This window comes from Aegilops tauschii, chromosome 2 (assembly GCF_002575655.3).
Source record: "Aegilops tauschii subsp. strangulata cultivar AL8/78 chromosome 2, Aet v6.0, whole genome shotgun sequence".
NCBI lineage: Eukaryota > Viridiplantae > Streptophyta > Magnoliopsida > Poales > Poaceae > Aegilops > Aegilops tauschii.
This window is the reverse complement of record NC_053036.3, coordinates 623290779-623307516: the sequence shown is the minus strand read 5'-3', so window position 1 is coordinate 623307516 and position 16738 is coordinate 623290779. Positions and strand designations below refer to the sequence as shown.

Sequence of the window (16738 nt, the reverse complement as noted above, 5' to 3'; positions counted from 1 at the left end):
CATCAAAATATCGAACGAATACCAAATTCACATGACTACTAATACCAAGACTTCTCCCATGTCCTCGGGAACAAACGTAACTACTCACAAATCATATTCATGTTCATAATTAGAGGGGTATTAATATGCATAATGGATCTGAACATATGATCTTCCACCAAGTAAACCAACTAGCATCAACTACAAGGAGTAATCAACACTACTAGCAACCTACAGGTACCAATCTCAGACTTAGAGGCAAGGATTGGATACAAGAGATGAACTAGAGTTTTAGAGGAGATGGTGCTGGTGAAGATGTTGATGGAGATTGACCCCCTCCCGATGAGAGGATCGTTGGTGATGGCGATGGCGATGATTTCCCCCTCCCGGGGGGGAGTTTCCCAGCTCCGCCGGAGCCTTAGATTGGTTCCGCCAAGGTTCCGCCTCGTGGCGGCAGAGTTTCGTCCCGTAAGCTTGCTTATCATTTTTTCTCGGACAAAAGACTTCATATAGCAGAAGATGGGCACCGGAGGGCCACCAGGGGGCCCACGAGGCAGGGGGCGCGCCCCGGGGGGTAGAGCGCGCCCCACACCCTCGTGGCCAGGGTGTGGGCCCCCTCTGGTATTTTCTTCGCTCAGTATTTTTTATTATTTCCAAAAATAACTTCCGTGGAGTTTCAGGACTTTTGGAGTTGTGCAGAATAGGTCTCTAATTTTGCTCCTTTTCCAGCCCAGAATTCCAGCTGCCGGCATTCTCCCTCTTTATGTAAACCTTGTAAAATAAGAGAGAATAGGCATAAGTATTGTGACATAATGTGTAATAACATCCCATGATGCAATAAATATCAATATAAAAGCATGATGCAAAATGGACGTATCAAAGAACACGAGCTCAAAGGATAAGGTTCATTGGGAAGAAGACCCCCTTTTATAGGTGGGGAAAAATCCAACTGTTATGCTCACAGCCCGCACAGAGCGGTACTACCGCTCATGGGAGCGGTACTACCGCTAGGGCGGTGGAAGCCCTTTGAAAAACAACAGCGAGGAGGCAGAAGGCCAGTAGAACCGCCGGAGCGGTACTACCGCTCGTCCTCATGGTACTACCGCTGAGGGTAGCGGTACTACTGCTTGTGAGCGGTACTAAAAAATACATCCGTGGCAACTTCCGCTGAGTTTTGATCAGTTCAAAAATCTGGCACGGTACTATAGCTTAGAGGGAGTGGTACTAAAAAATTACACCCTCTGCAAGCGGTAGTACCGCTCCCATGAGCGGTAGTACCGTTGCAGCTTTTTTAAGGACACCAAAACTAACACAACTTCTGCAAACGGACTCCGAATTCAATGAAACCAAGTTTGTTGGAAAGCTAGAGACAAGGGCTAACAGAATCTTGATAGAAATAACAATAAGAAGGAAATTATAAAAGGCCCATAAGAAAATGGTGAGAACCCTTCCTCGAATAAGACCGGTAAAACCTCCAACACCGAAAACGCAATAGAGGAAGCATGTGAACTCCGTTTTCGATGAACTCAAGCTTGTCAAGAAGATGACCATAAGCTCCAAATGTCACAAAGAAATCAAACAAGAACCAAGAAAGATGATGCAAGTATGCAATGGTTTGATCTCTCTACGAATGATACGATCAAGCTACTCATCGAGAGCCCCCCTTGGTAGTACGGCAATCGATCCTATAACCCGGTCCCCCAACTACCACCATGAGACCGGTAAAATAGAAGACCTATCAAGGGAAAAACTTTGCCTTGCACAAAGTCCACTTGAGCTATATGATGACGATGTTGACTCCCTCAAGTTGGACCACCTTTCTTGAATGCGTTGGCTCGATGAAGACTAGATGATTGCTCCCCCATAGTCCACTATGGGTGAGCCACTCTTCAGCACATCTTCACAAGTCCATTGTCACCACAATGGACGGCAAGCTTCAAGCACTTGATCTCTTCGTGATGCATCACTTGAACTTGCACACCGCAACCTAACCCCACAAAGAACTCTCACGAAGACCATGGGTTAGTACACAAAGCGTAATTGACAGTGCTTACCATACCATGGGATCACTTGATCCCTCTCGGTACATCTTCTACACTTTGTGTGTTGATCAACTTGATTCACTCTTTGACTTAGTCTTGATCAACCTCTCACAATACCAATCTTTATGTAATTCCTTGAATAGCACCTTGGTCGACACAAACTCTCCTTGAAACCAACACATGTACTCCAAGAAAATCCTATGGACAAAACCTTCAAATATAACTCAAGGCAACCATTAGTCCATAGATATTGTCATCAATTACCAAAACCAAACATGGGGGCACCGCATGTTCTTTCAAGATGGAAGGAGTTCTTAGCAAGAATCGGTGTCGTGAAATACTGATGAGTGGAATACATGATTTCAATCACACTTGTGTTAATTCCATGGTATGTAAATAACCATATAAGTCCAGTACTCCAAGTAAAGTTGTGAGCAAAGTTAGCAGAAAGGTCAAACTGTTGATCATAGGACAATAGTAAAAATGTCGTTGAGTACTGACGACATGTTTCTCGCATATGGAGAAAATGAAGAGATTGGTGTAAGGAGTTTACATCAATACATGCTTGATGTAAGTAGTACATTGTCAAAAAACTTCAATCGGTGCTTCAAACGAATTTTGATTTCAATTAAATGAATATGGTGGCACAGTAAGTTGGAGTTGGTCCAAGAAAGTTATTGTAGTGAATTCTATAACGGAAGCTTGAGTATATTGTCGCTTTATAAGCAACAATAGAGGGTGATGAATCAAAAGTTCATTTATGAACTTAGTATGTTTTCTAGATGATTGTGCAAATAGAACACGATTCTCATATAGTGGTTCTATGGCTCAATCTAAGGAACCAAAAGTCTTGCCAGTGATTCAATATATACTAAGCTTGTTTCACATAAATTATGAATTCATGTGAAAGCATGACGGATGCATAGAAATGCAAATGATACAAACGGGTCTGAAGTTGTCAGAATCGATAGGACGAAGTCTATACCACAAGCAAAGCATGGAATGACACCGGATTGCCATTGGTATAAAAGTTAAAAGTGTTAACTAGATTACTGACTCTAGTGCAAGTGGGAGACTGTTGGAAATATGCCCCAGAGGCAATAACATTTGTATTATTTTATTTCCATATTCATAGTTAAGAGTTTATATTCTATGCTATAACTGCTATGATCCTGGAATATGTGATTCGGTGGAAAACTCATATACATATGTGGAATGATAAACGGTAAATAAAAGTTTAATAGTCTCGCCTCTAAGACTAGCTCAAGTGTTGTTGGTGATCATGTTTTCTGGATCTTAGGATATCGTTAAGTGTAATGATGGTCCTAAAACAACATTGATATTATGACGTTGGAAGAACGATTATATTGAATCGACCCAATCTTGTTTGTTATGAAATGAGTTAATATCGGTTGCATTCAATTCTAATAACACGGAGTGTTAATGTGCGATATTGCTCCTTAGATCAGGAGTATTATTGTCACTTCTTACCAATGTGAGGATATCACTTATCATTAGCGTCTCGCTCTGGTCAGGATTAGAGATTAATCAGAAATCAGCCGATTAATCGATTTTATTGGTCGACTAATAATCGGCTATTTTTTGCAAATACTAGGTTACCAACACTAAAATATGCTATATTCGACACCAAAAAAATATTGGACAGAAGTGTTACTTGATTCCTAACCTCTGAATCCTCATATAATAACAAACAAAATAGGACAATAGTACATATTGCTTAACAAGGTCCACAAAACACAAATAAACATAGGTTTTTCAAAACTAGTGCTAGGAATAGGCTTGATTTATCTGTAGATTCTGATAAATTGCTTGTCAGAGCGATAAATCGGCCTAAACGATAAACGGTGAAGATAAGGCATAATCTTATCGGTCACCCCAGAAGTAGCGATAAATTGAACGATAAATCGCTGAATCGGAAGATTTTTTGAACAGTACTTCTTACTGTACGATGGGCTTTGGGGTTGCTCAAACGTCACCTGTAACACGGAGATTATAGCGAGAACTTATAGGTTCATCGGAAAGTTTACCAATTGACCGGATAGCTCAAGAGTGGGATTTGCTCCTCTGACGATGGAGAGATATTATTAGGGCCCTCTTAGTGTGACGGCATCAATCATCGTCTGGCCAGACACACATGACTTCTTCACAGGGATGCCAGAACACAATAACGAGAAAGAAGAACAAAACCGATAATGAGGATTTCGGTATAGTGAGCATGGTGATGACTCAGGAGGATACCGATGCATCTCCGGTTTTGTGAAGTATTACGAAGCAAAGGGAACATCACATGATAACCAAATGTTCACTTGAATATCATTCGTGTGATCACAGGGACCAATATGGAACAATCCCGCTGTCGGTCATTGAACGAAAGGTTTCATCCATGTCGGTGAGTTACTGAACCTATGGGGTCACAAGCTTAAGGCGATCACGGTCCGCTGAGTGTTAGTAGGACAAGAGTCATGAGAATATATTGGTGGAATTATTTCATGAATATATGGAATAGTTATGAGAGGATCCGGAAGAACTAGAGGAGGCTCGATTTCCACCCTTTGGATACACAAGTTTTGGAGCCTCCTCTAGTTCTTCTAGTTCATGTTCTAGTTGGTCCTAGTTGGATAATTACAGTGTGGCTAATCCTCTTGTCATCATAATTACAAGCCCCGCGTGGTTCTAATCTCCTCCCTCTAATTCTGGCGACGATTAGCTGTGGAAGGCGAATCGCTACCGGATCGTGAAGGCTGCATGCTTGCAACCAAGTAGAGAGGTTGTGCTATCCGTCTTCGGTTAAAGGGACTGTTCATGGGCAGTACGAGGGATCGTTCATGACGGTTCGAGGGACTCTAAGTACGATCTACACCAACATGTTCTTCTTCCGCCGCAACTCGGTGACGATAAAAATCGTGATCCCAACCCGTTATGCATCTTCATATTGGTCTTGGGTGATCGTAGGTGCTAATTTTTCGCACCCCTTGCGGGAGCTCCTCAAAGGTCACTTTGGTCAGCCGTCGCCACGTGTCGCATGATGGGCGCTCTCTCAGGATTTTGTTTTTATATTTCCCTTTACGTATTTTCGGGCCATCAATGGTTTTTTCTTTTTTTTTGCCTTTTTGTTTTGGTCCACTTTTCCCTAGGTTTTGGAGAAAAAGTTGTCTTTCCCGCAGAAAAACACATTTTTTTTCTTTCTGTGCCTCTCGGAAAAGGAAAAAAAACGTTTTTAGGCTTCGACCGGAGGCACAGATTTTCTTCCATGAGAGGCACAACTATGCCTCTCTGAAAAGGAAAACAAATTGTTTTTTTTTGCTTTCACGGGAGCATAAATTTGCTTCTCGTGGAGCCACAAATTTTCTTCCATGAGAGGCACACTCGAAAAAGGAAAAAAAAGTTGTGTTTTTTTTGCTTCCATGGGAGACACAGATTTGCTTCTCTTGCAGACACATATTTGCTTCTTTTTTTGCGGGGAAAAAGGAATTCTCATTACTCAAGGAGGCTTCTCAGCGAGAGCCAGATTTACAACAAAGTCCATCCCGGCAGTAAGCCAGACTGCTGTGCGCGGAGTGCTACGGCCATAGGCGGCCAGCTCATGACTAATCCTGTTCTGCAGACGGCTACAAAGAGTAAAAGAGATCTCCCTAGCATCGCTTCCAGCCAACCTACGAATCTCCTTTATAAGTGCATGATGTGACGATCTATCCATCTCGCGTGCTGTAATCATCAACACCGCCTCCGCGCTATCCAACTCAACCAGAATAGGTAGGTTAGATCGGTGCAAGGCCAGCTCCAAGCCTTCTCTGCACGCTTCTAGCTCCACCTCTAAAGCGTTGTCGCATGTACGTAGCTCCCTACATGCGTTGTAGATGATCTCGCCTCTGTCATCACGCAGGATCATACCTCCTCCCGCCGCACCTGTGGCCGCTATGTAGCTCCCATCCGTGTTCAACTTAACCCAGCCCGGCTGGGGCGGTACCCAGTGTGCGCGCACCTTGGGCGCCGTACTTTCTGGAGCGCGTGGTGGTGAAGGCAGGACCACCATCTTCCCTTTCTCTAGGTTACCATCAGGATGTTGTTGTATGCACATGAGTGAGTTGATGTATCCGTGCAAAAAGCGTCGAGAGGCTTCGGCAGTGGGCGGCGCCTTGTCGTGTGTGATCTCATTCCGGACATGCCATACTCTCCACATGGTCATGAGCACCACCAATCTCGCCGTCTCATCCAAGGGGTCCAGCAGTGAAAAGATCCACTCTGGGCCAGTGTTGACGATGGCCTCCACCTTGGGGATGTTCCAGTCCAAGGCCATAACTCGCCAGAGCTCTCTTGCCAAGGGACACCTGCAAAGCGCATGGAATCCATCCTCGCGTTCAACACCACACAAGGGGCAAATGTCAGTAAGCTCGAGGTGTCGCGAGGCTTTATTGGCCCAAGTAGCAAGTGAGTTGGTGACGACTCTCCAAGTGAACACGCGTACCTTAGGGGGAGCAGGGCACCCCCATATGATCTTCCAGATGGCGCGACGACCATCCGGTGCCCTGCTCGTGGCGGAAGCCAAAGGACGCTCGCGCTCGTCCATGGCCAGGCGGTAGGCAGACCGAACGGTGAAGATACCGTTCCTCTCCGGTGCCCATGCAATAATATCCTCGGTGACGCGGGTCGACGTACGGATACTGATGATGACGTCGACATCCGCAGGGAGGAAGTAGCGGTGGAGCAGGTCCATGCGCCAGGACCCCTCGCCATCCAGGAGCTCCGCCACCCTCCTTAGGCGGCACGTACCCTGCAGGGATATGGGTTGGCGTGATGGCTCCCTAGGCAGCCACCGGTCTTGCCAAATGCGGATGTCCTGCCCGCCCCCGACGCGCCATATGATGCCCTTTTTCAAGAGCTCGAGGTCGTGCTGAATCGCCTGCCAAGTCGGAGATGCATTCCCCGAGAATACCGTATCTTCGAGGCGCCCGTCATGATAGTACCGTGCCTTGAGAACCTGCGCACACAAGCTGGTAGGATTAGTTAGCAAACGCCAAGCCTGTCTCGCTAGGAGCGCCTGGTTGAAGAGGCGGAAATCTCTGAATCCCAAACCACCCTTGCTTTTCTGAGCTGGTATCCTTGGCCATGCTATCCAATGTGTTTTCCGCTTGCCTTCCGATGCCCCCCACCAAAAATTCCGGACCATTCTGTTCAGATCATCGCAGACAGACATAGGTAACTTGAAAACACTCATAATATACGTAGGGATGGCCTGAGCTACTGCGTTGATCATAGTCTCCTTGCCAGCCAGAGAGAGGGTGTCGCCCCACGCAATAATCCTTTTCAACAACCGGGACTGCAGATTCTGAAATTTACCTCGAGACATGCGACCCTCGGGCGTTGGAAGGCCTAGGTACTTTTCCTCAAAAGTAACAGTACCGATATGGAGAATATCTCTCACCACGTCTTGCATCATGGCTGGACACGAAGTGCCAAACAGGGCACTGCATTTAGACGGATTAATATATTGTCCAGTGGCCTTTGCATATGTATTTAGCACTTGTTGGACCTTTTTAGCTTGGTCCGCCTTTGCCTTGAAGAAGAGCAACGTATCATCTGCGAATAATAAGTGAGACACTTCCGGCGCTCTTCGGCATATTTTTAGCGGGGTATAATCTCCTCTTTGCTCTCCATCTTTCAATAACGCAGATAGACCATCAGGCACAAACAGGAACAAAAACGGGGACAAAGGATCACCTTGCCGTAGCCCGCGCGACGGTGCAAATGATTCCAAGAGGGTTCCATTGAATTTCACTGTATATCTCACCGAGGTGACGCAAGCCATAATCCAGTCCACCCACCGGCGAGCGAAGCCCATCTTTTTCATCATTCGCTCCAAGAAGATCCAGTCCACCCTGTCATAAGCTTTTGATAAATCCAGCTTATATGCGCAGAAGCTCTTGCTAGGGTCCTTCTCCTGCTGAATAAAGTGGAAACACTCAAAGGCAATTAGTGCATTATATGTAATCATCCTGCCAGGGACAAAGGCACTTTGTTGAGGAGAGATAATATTATCCAAAATAGGTCTCAGTCGATTCACCAAACACTTTGACACCACCTTATATATGACATTGCATAGGCTTATTGGACGAAACTCAGTTAGCCTCTCCGGGTTATCCACCTTCGGGATGAGAACAATGGAAGTGTCATTCACCCCCTCAGGCATGATCCCTGTACGAAAAAATTCCCGCACTCCTGCCATAACCTGTTCTCTCATAACTGCCCAGTTCCTCTGGAAGAAGCGGGCTGGGAATCCATCCGGCCCTGACGCCTTGAGTGGTCCAATCTGGAAGAGAGCATCAGCTATTTCCTTATCTGAAAAATCTGCGCACAGGCCATCATTCATACTGTCAGTCACACGAGTCTGTATCAGATCTATAACTGGATCCGCACATAGAGAGAATCAGCAGTAAAAAGCTTAGAAAAGTAGGCCGTGGCCATAGCCGCCATGGAACCATGGTCCCTGTACGTGACCCCTTCCTCATCAATGAGTGCCTTAATGCGATTTTTCCGCGCACGCCACACCGCTTTCCGGTGAAAAAATTGAGTGTTGCGGTCGCCTTCCCTCAGCCATGCAATACGAGACCGCTGCATCCCCAACATCTCCTCTCTGTATAGCAGCTCGTTCATGCGGTCGGTCTCCTCCCGTATGTCTTTCCTATCTGCATTCATCGACATAAGCTCCTCCAAGCGGGAGCGAGATTTGTTAATTTCCTTAATCACATTACCAAAAATTTTGCAGCTCCAGCCTTGCAGTTTTTTCATCAAGTTACCCAAGCCGGAAGCAATATCACCAAGATTCAGCATAGCACCCAACTCAGTCCATGTGTTCATAATTACCTCGGGCAGGGATGGGTCCCGTTCCCACATTACCTCATACTGTCTGCATCTCCTGCCTGTTGCCTGGCTCGTCTCCTCGAGCGCGCATCGAAGCAAGATGGGCAAGTGGTCGGAGCTGGGCGCCACCAGGTGCTCCACCCTGGCATGAGCGAAGACATCTCTCCACATGTTGTTGGCCACGGCGCGGTCGAGGCGGACCTTTACATTAGCCCGCCCCCCTCGACGATTATCAAAAGTATAGGGCAGACCTGCAAAACCAAGGTCGCCCAAACCACAAACCTCAAGAACATCTCTGAAATCAAGCATCTGACCTGCTGAACGCGGTGTGTCAGAGAAGTGCTCAAAACTCCACATCGCTTCGTTAAAGTCTCCCACAACGACCCACGGCAGGTTGGCCTTTTAGTGAAGATCACGGAGAAGGGACCACATGCGATGACGGTCCTCCGTCCGTGGCTCGCCGTAGACACAGGTAAGCCTCCAGGGTGGCTCACCCGCCGTACCAGTTACATACGCATCAATATATCGTTCATTTATTTCTTTTACATCAAGACTCAAAGACTCATGCCAATACAAAGCAAGACCACCACTACGGCCAACACAATCAAAAGCATCAAAACCTCTCAAACCTAACCTAGCACGAAGACGTTTCATTTTATTCTTAGACTGCCTAGTCTCACAAAGAAAAACGATACTCGGGGAGTGAGCCTGCACTAGACTCACAAGGTCACGAACTGTCCGAGAGTTCCCACCCCCTCGGCAGTTCCAACTGAGGAGATTCATTTTCTGACGGGGCTCCGCCGGCCCCGTCAGTTCGTCGGCGGCCCCTGTGCCGACAGCCTCCAAGTTGTTGGTCCGGTCCACCATCTCCTGGTCAGCCACCTCACCCTCATGCTGGGACTGCTGCACCTCCCGAGTTCCCGACGTTCTGCGCTTTTTGGGGGTACCTGAAAGCACACGATCGGCCAAGGTGGCCTTATTATCATATGGCACCAAAGCAAGGTCTCCCGCCTCCTGTACAGAAGCAGTACTATTGTCTCCAACGGCTGCACGCTTGCCCAGGGTTGATAAATCATCAGAGAGATCAGCGTTAGCCATGGTGATTTCATGTGAAAGATTGCGCATGGCTGGTATCATGTCAGAACTCCTTGGTTCAGAGTGGTTGGAGCTCTGAACACCCGATGTGGCGAGTCCGTGGCTAGCACCATCTCCCACTGTAGCTGCATGTGGCTCCTTCAACACGTCCTTGCTACCCTCAGACGTAGCCTCCATTTTTGCAGCCAGTAGCTCGTCCACCGCAGGGTTCCCAGTGCTATGCTCCTCGGCCTGTTGCTGACGCCGAACCGAGCCGCCTTCCGTTCGTCGCGCCCCCTTGCTGCCGCGTCCACGGGCCGATGATGCCGTGCTCTCGGACGAGAAATCAAGCCCCCGAAATACCGTCGGGTACGTCTTCGCCCTCACTGTACCGGACTGCCGACCAAAGCGACGTGGTGGTGAGCAGCGCAACTTGCCACTGTATTTGCCAGTTGGCGAACCTCCTTTGCGTTTCCTACCACAAGACTTCTCTTGGTGTCCAAGATATCCACATGTATAACAAAAATGTGGCAGCTTCTCGTACTGAATCTCAAACTCCATCTTAGTTCTTGTACCCTGCAGCTTGGCGAACATAGCTACTGAAGTTTCCAGCGGACGGTACACCGGGATCTCCACCCTGACCCGAACATAGTTACCAGCCTTCTCATTGAGCTCCGCTTGCAAGATCTTTCCCAGATTAACACATAATGCTTTCACCACTGCATCGGTCCTCCAGTTCATGGGCACATCAAGAATACGTACCCATATCCTCATCTTATCCAGCTTATAGTCCGACACTTTCCTCATACCATCATAGGCCTCAATTAACAACGGATCGTGCTCATACTGCCATGGCCCCCCTCGAAGGATTCTTGACATATCGGCCTCGCACCCGAAGTGCACGAGGTACTTATTATTTCCCTGGTACGAGTAATCAAAATCCTCCTTTAGCCGCCATCCATCTACAATGTTATCAAATAGGGCGCTAGGCGATGGCCGGTCCAGGGAATACACCAGCATGACCACGGACCAAGGATGCGCCTGTTGCTGCAGTACACCGTCCTCCTCAAGGTCCACCTCCGCTAGCTCTACCTCGCCCTCAGAATCTTCTCCTTCCCTGAAGTCCTCTGGCCCTTCAACCTCCCGCTCGGCGCGATGCCGGGTCATCGACGGCGCCGCCGTCTCGTCCGCCGTCTTCATCCGCGTCCAGATCGTCAACGATTGCATCTGCGGGTTGATCCGCCTAGCAGCCACAGCTCCCCCATTGGAAGGCTTCGGGCGAGCAGCGACCACGGAGGGAGCCCTATATGCGCCCCACCAACCTCCGGGATCACTTCGACCGCCGGCGACTTCTTGCCTTTCTCGCTCGCGGACGACGACATCTCGGCTAACAGCGGCGGCGATGGCTTGAGAGTTGTGCGATCTGGTGGCTTACGCGGTTCCTGATGCGTTCGTTCCCAGACCCTAGATGGGTTTTTGTAGGCAGACTGCATCTCAGCCTTGCGTCGGGGGTTAGGGCACCCAGAACCCAACTCGCATACCGCAGAGTCTCGGGGCCACGAGGGGCCGCGCGACCGCTCGGCGGACTCGGCCGCCACAATTCCGACTCCTAGGCTTGCCCTAGGCGCGGAAGGAAGGCCACACACGGCCGGCACGGCGGCCGGCGGTGGTGGCGGCTGGGCATACGCCTCCAGATCGCCAGGGCTAGGAAACCCTAACCACGACATATCTGCCACTTTCCTTATGTGTTTGACACATATTTGCTTCCGCGAAGAGAAAAAGGTAAAAAAAAAACATGCTTTCAGCTTGTTTTTTTTTCTTTTGGTTTTTATGTTTTGCTAACTATTTTTTTTATCGAAACCTATTAACATGGGATCTAGTTTCAAAGATCTTGACGCGATAAATTCAACGACGTATTGACCTATAACGTCTATATAAGCTGGCAATGGTGCGGTCCAATAGAGATTTAGAAACAATATTAATTATAAGATTTTAAAAACATACTATTAAATCAGTTCAAAAAAAGTGTATTTAAATAAAAGGAGAATCAATCAGTAATCTTGAATCGGTTGACGCACATGGCTATAAAAAAGGTAGTACCATGTAGTCCATGAAAGCCTCAACTGACATGTATGCGTCAACTGAATGTAGTCCATCATCGGTCAAAGTCATACACTGTTGTGTTAGTATGATTTCATAGCCCGATATAAAACTTTGTTTGACGATTTTGATGATATAGTGGTACCGTGTATAGTGCATGACTCAGATGTGTGATAGGTCGTTATTAGGTACTCCCTTCGTCCAGAATTTCTTGTCCATAAATGGATAAAAGTACATGTATCTATAACTAAAATATGTCTAGATACATTCATTTTTATGACAAGTATTTTCGGACGGAGAGAGTACATAACGTCCAAGATAGCCTAGCACTGATAGGTCATGGTTCCTTCTGCTCTATAAAATAATCCAAGATTTTCAGTCCCTTAAATGTATCCAAACATTTCTCTTACGTCTCCTCGATGTTTCCTGGTAGGCACATGACTGTACTTTGTCAGCAGATCGATGGCGAGTGCAATATTGGGAGGTGTACCATCCACGAGGCGAGGTAGATGAACAATGTTCTAGTCAAAGTCAAAGAATAGTACTTTTCTTGTCGAAGAATAGTTATCAACCCAAGAATTTGGTCCACATGTCCCCAAGAAATCATATATAGCAAGAAAGATCAAAACTCAAAAACACACGTTAAGCTACCTTTACATGCAAACTAAGCTGAGACCGGCCTAATTGAGCTGATCGCTCGACACCAGGCACCTAGGACATGGCCGGAGGAGACGACCTGAAGCTGCTGGGGATTTGGGCGAGCCCGCACGTCTTGCGAGTGCGACTCGCGCTCCACCTCAGGGGCTTGAGCTACGAGTACGTCGAGGAGCAAGGCCTCAAGAACTACAAGAGCGATGAGCTGCTCCTCAACAGTAAGCTACCGGTGCTGATCCACGACGGCAAGCCTGTCTACGGCATATCGTTGAGCCTAATCCAGTACCTCGACGAGGCCTTCGCCGGTGCCGGCTCCTCCCTCCTCCCCGACGACCCCTCCGAGCGTGCTATCGCTCGCTACTGGGGTGACTTTATGGATGACACGGTATTGTATTTTTTTTCTTGATAACAGAAGTCTTTCTCATTAATCATATCATCGCATCAAGCCGATTATACATAATTGCATAAGAGTTTCACCTTGGGTCTCTGCATCATAAGCATGTCGCATGTGTGATCGCCATTAGTTTGATTCTCTTCGACTTCGTATATGCTTTGAACTTTTTAATAACGGTTGTGCTGCTGGTGCCGTGTGCATTTGCAGCTCGTCAAGGCGATGGAGAAGGCGACATGGAGCGTAACGTGCAGGGAGAAGGCAGAGGTGAAGGCCCAGGTGGCGGCCGCTATGGAGACGCTAGAGGGAGCTTTGAGAGAGTGCTCCAAGCCCTTCTTTGGAGGCGATAGCCCCGGATATGTGGATGTGGTGCTCGGTGGCCTTCTTCCATGGCTGTGCGTCACCGATAAGAGACAAGCCAGTGTGAAGACCTTCGACCCTATCACCACGCCGCTCCTACTCGCGTGGCAGGACCGCTTCTGTTCGTTGAAAAAGGTTCAGGGACTCATGCCAGATGTGGGCGAGCTGGTCGACTTGGCCATGCCGGTGCCTACTCACTGCTCGCGTGAATCCCTGCAAGTTATTTTAATTTTGTCTTCACTTCTTGTGCAAATTGCGACTGCATGTAGTAGTTGATTTTAGGTGACGAAAGAGGGGAGCTGTATGGTGATTCCTTTTGTTCTGACTTCCACTGCCTAGTGTTGAGAATGTTACCGTATCGGTGTTGCTATATTTTGAAAGGTGCTGTCTTGGTGAGCAAGACAGATACATATGTTGTTTTTCCGTCTATGCTCTTTCGATGAAAGGTGGTCATACTGCAGCTCATGGGATTGTCATGCATTAGCCACTGTGAGGAAAGTTTTTTGGTTTTCTGAGCCATTCGCCCTCGGCTTGTTGAGGGTCACTTGAATAAAATTTGATTGTGTTCATCATGGTTGTCAGGATACACAGACCGGAAGGATGGCACTTCCTAGAAAGAACTGGATGTCATTGTTGCCTTTTTTTGCCAGTGGAACATACAACTCATGTGGAGAAAATGTAGCTTGCCCACAGAGAAATATTTTGACACCTGAAAATGAAATATTAGTTTTTTTTAGATGACAATGTAGGTTCTGACCCATGTTTTGTCTTGGATGTTGATACAATGATGAAAGACACGCGAACAGTAGATGAGAAATAAACAATAGACGTTACTGATTTAGCCGGGCTATGGATCAGATAAGGTTACCTGTAATGGGAGTATCATAACTAGTAGTATCACGCATGCCAACTAGCATTTTTTATGAGGTGACGTAGAATTAAATGAAGAAAGAGAGGGTTGAGTATCATTTCAAGAATGCCAAGAACAACTGTATGATTTTTCTGGCAAATCCAGATCATCATTCTTGACGGGGGTCTTAGAGGCCGTTTTTTTGTAACATAACCAAGGCATTTTCGGTCTCTGAGTTCAACAACTCACTGACCGAAGATGCCACCTCATGACCGTTATTACCTAAAGACACCACCAGATCTCGATGCTTTCATCTTTCTGGACAATTTCACCTTCTGAAAATTAAAAGAAAGAATCAACCCTTTTATTATAATAAGCTCCCATGTTTCTTTACAATGCTCCTCGTCTCTGCATTGACGATGCACACAACGAAACTCTATTCAAAATAAATGTCCAACACAAGGCGCGGCAATCCTGTTATGTGTCGCCATACTCCTGTTTATTTGAAGTTATTCGGTAAATATGGATGGGCGCGGCAACGCACTCATCAATGTACTAGTAATGTTTAAGGTGTCAGGGCCACACGGCTTGTAGAGGGTAAGAAAATACCATGTGATGACTAACACAGGGACTCCCGTCACCAGCACCCTGACCATACTACTCTTGAAACCTTTCACGAAAACATAGAGAAGAAACAGCGTGGGCATAGATCCGGTCACGAAGTCCATGCCTTCAAGGGCATAGCAACCCCAATACGGTAATGCGCCTGGAGCCAACCAGTGAAGGCGAGAACAAGGGTTTCCGTCCTGGGGATCTCCTTTGCCCTCGGCTCGACCCAACCAAGTGAGATAGGACGCCACCATTTGCAGAAGAACCGCAAAAACATATAGGTAAATGACGAGGCCCCATCGACCAGAGTGGCGAGCCGACATCATGGGCATGGCAAAATCGACCAGCGTGCCCATGTCTGGCATGACCACTTGGACTGCTTTCAGTGCATCAAAGCGGCATGCCCACATGGCAAGGAGAGGCATGATGGCAGGGTCGTCGAAGGTCTTGACACCTTGCATCGTGTCAGTCGCGCGCACCCACCCAAGAAGACTACCGAGCACGACATCCACATATCCGACATTGCTGCCTCCAAAGAAGGGCTTGGAGCACTCTTTCATAGCTCCCTCTAGGGTCTCCACGGCTGAGGCGACCTGGTTCTTCCCCTCGGCCTTCTCCCCGTCTGTTTTGCCCCATGCCGCCTTGTGCATCGCCTTCACGAGCTGCACATACACAGGGTACAAGCTATAATAACTCCACCGTAGTGTATAATTACCATAAAAGAAACTCAAAGCATAAGAAGAAGACGAATTTAATTAAAGTCGATCAATCATGCGTGTAAAATGTTTTGAACTCCTGTGCGGTTGATGATGAGGTTAGTAAAAAAACCTTCAATCATTCTAGAAAAAATAGCACAATACCGTGTCATCGATAAAGTCAGCCCAGTAACGAGCCACAACACGCTCGGAGTGGTCGTCGGGAAGGAGGGAGGGGCTGGCGCCAGCGAAGGCCTCGTCGATGTACTGTATTATGCTCAACGACGTCCCACGGATAGGCTTGCCGCCATGGATCAGCACCGGCAGCTTACTGTTGAGGAGCAGCTGCTCGCTCTTGTTGTTCTTGAGGCCTTGCTCCCCCACCATCTCCACGAACTCGTAGCTCAGGCCCTTAAGGCGGAGCGCGAGCTGCACTCGCAGGACGTGAGGGCTCGCCCACATGCCAACCAGCGTCAGGTTGTCTCCTCCGGCCATTTCAATCAACTCAAACTTTGCACGTAGCTGGCTAGCTCTGTGTGTTTTTTCCCTTGTTGGTGTTGGGTTGTTTGTTTGATGGGTAGAAGGAGAAGTGTGTATTTGTAGAGTTGTAGACTTGTCGAAGAGCAAAAGGATGGACACGATTACACGAGGGTCAAATTGGTTACCTACCTAGTAGTAGTACGTATTATTCTTCGCTTTGGAAAAGTTGTCAAGTATCGTAACGCGGTTTCTTGAACGCCGAATAAGATTTACCCAAACGAGGCCTCATTGCCTGCTCTCTGTTCCCCGCTGGCTAAAGTTTGCTCATGCCTGTCCGAGTCAAAGATTTCTAGACGGATAGCAATAAGCTGGCGTACGGTCGTACTTTTTTCAGAATTGCTATCCTTATTACGTAACAATTGCTACAAAATCTGTATGTCTACTTTTTTTGTCATACTTGATTACTTTTCTAAACCCAAGAATAGTAACCAGGCCAGATATGGTTCAAAGACCAACCAAACAATTTGACCTCTCTCGCTGCATCCTCAAAAGTCAAACATTACAACCAAAGCACCAAGAAAGTACGTGCAGGCAGGAATAACCACAAACACAAAGCTTAGCTACG

At 47.4% G+C, this 16738-nt stretch overlaps 3 protein-coding genes across 3 annotated transcripts; 1 reads left to right on the top strand and 2 right to left on the bottom strand.

The window, feature by feature from the left end:
* Positions 1-5523: 5523 nt before the first annotated feature.
* Positions 5524-9257, bottom strand: LOC141041365 (uncharacterized). Its single transcript, XM_073507509.1, has 4 exons — positions 8519-9257; positions 8269-8444; positions 7831-7980; positions 5524-7020 (listed from the first exon to the last, which is right to left on the bottom strand). Exons 1-4 carry the CDS (start codon positions 9255-9257, stop codon positions 5524-5526), a joined length of 2562 nt encoding a protein of 853 aa, XP_073363610.1.
* A 3535-nt stretch (positions 9258-12792) lies between these two features.
* Positions 12793-13755, top strand: LOC123497419 (probable glutathione S-transferase GSTU6). Its single transcript, XM_045233826.2, has 2 exons — positions 12793-13113; positions 13330-13755. Exons 1-2 carry the CDS (start codon positions 12793-12795, stop codon positions 13753-13755), a joined length of 747 nt encoding a protein of 248 aa, XP_045089761.2.
* Positions 13756-14671: 916 nt separating this feature from the next.
* LOC109735539 (probable glutathione S-transferase GSTU6) lies at positions 14672-16189 on the bottom strand. Its single transcript, XM_020294756.3, has 2 exons — positions 15799-16189; positions 14672-15600 (listed from the first exon to the last, which is right to left on the bottom strand). The coding sequence occupies exons 1-2, from the start codon at positions 16126-16128 to the stop codon at positions 14839-14841; spliced, it is 1092 nt and encodes a 363-aa protein (XP_020150345.1). The 5' UTR covers positions 16129-16189; the 3' UTR covers positions 14672-14838.
* Positions 16190-16738: the final 549 nt, after the last annotated feature.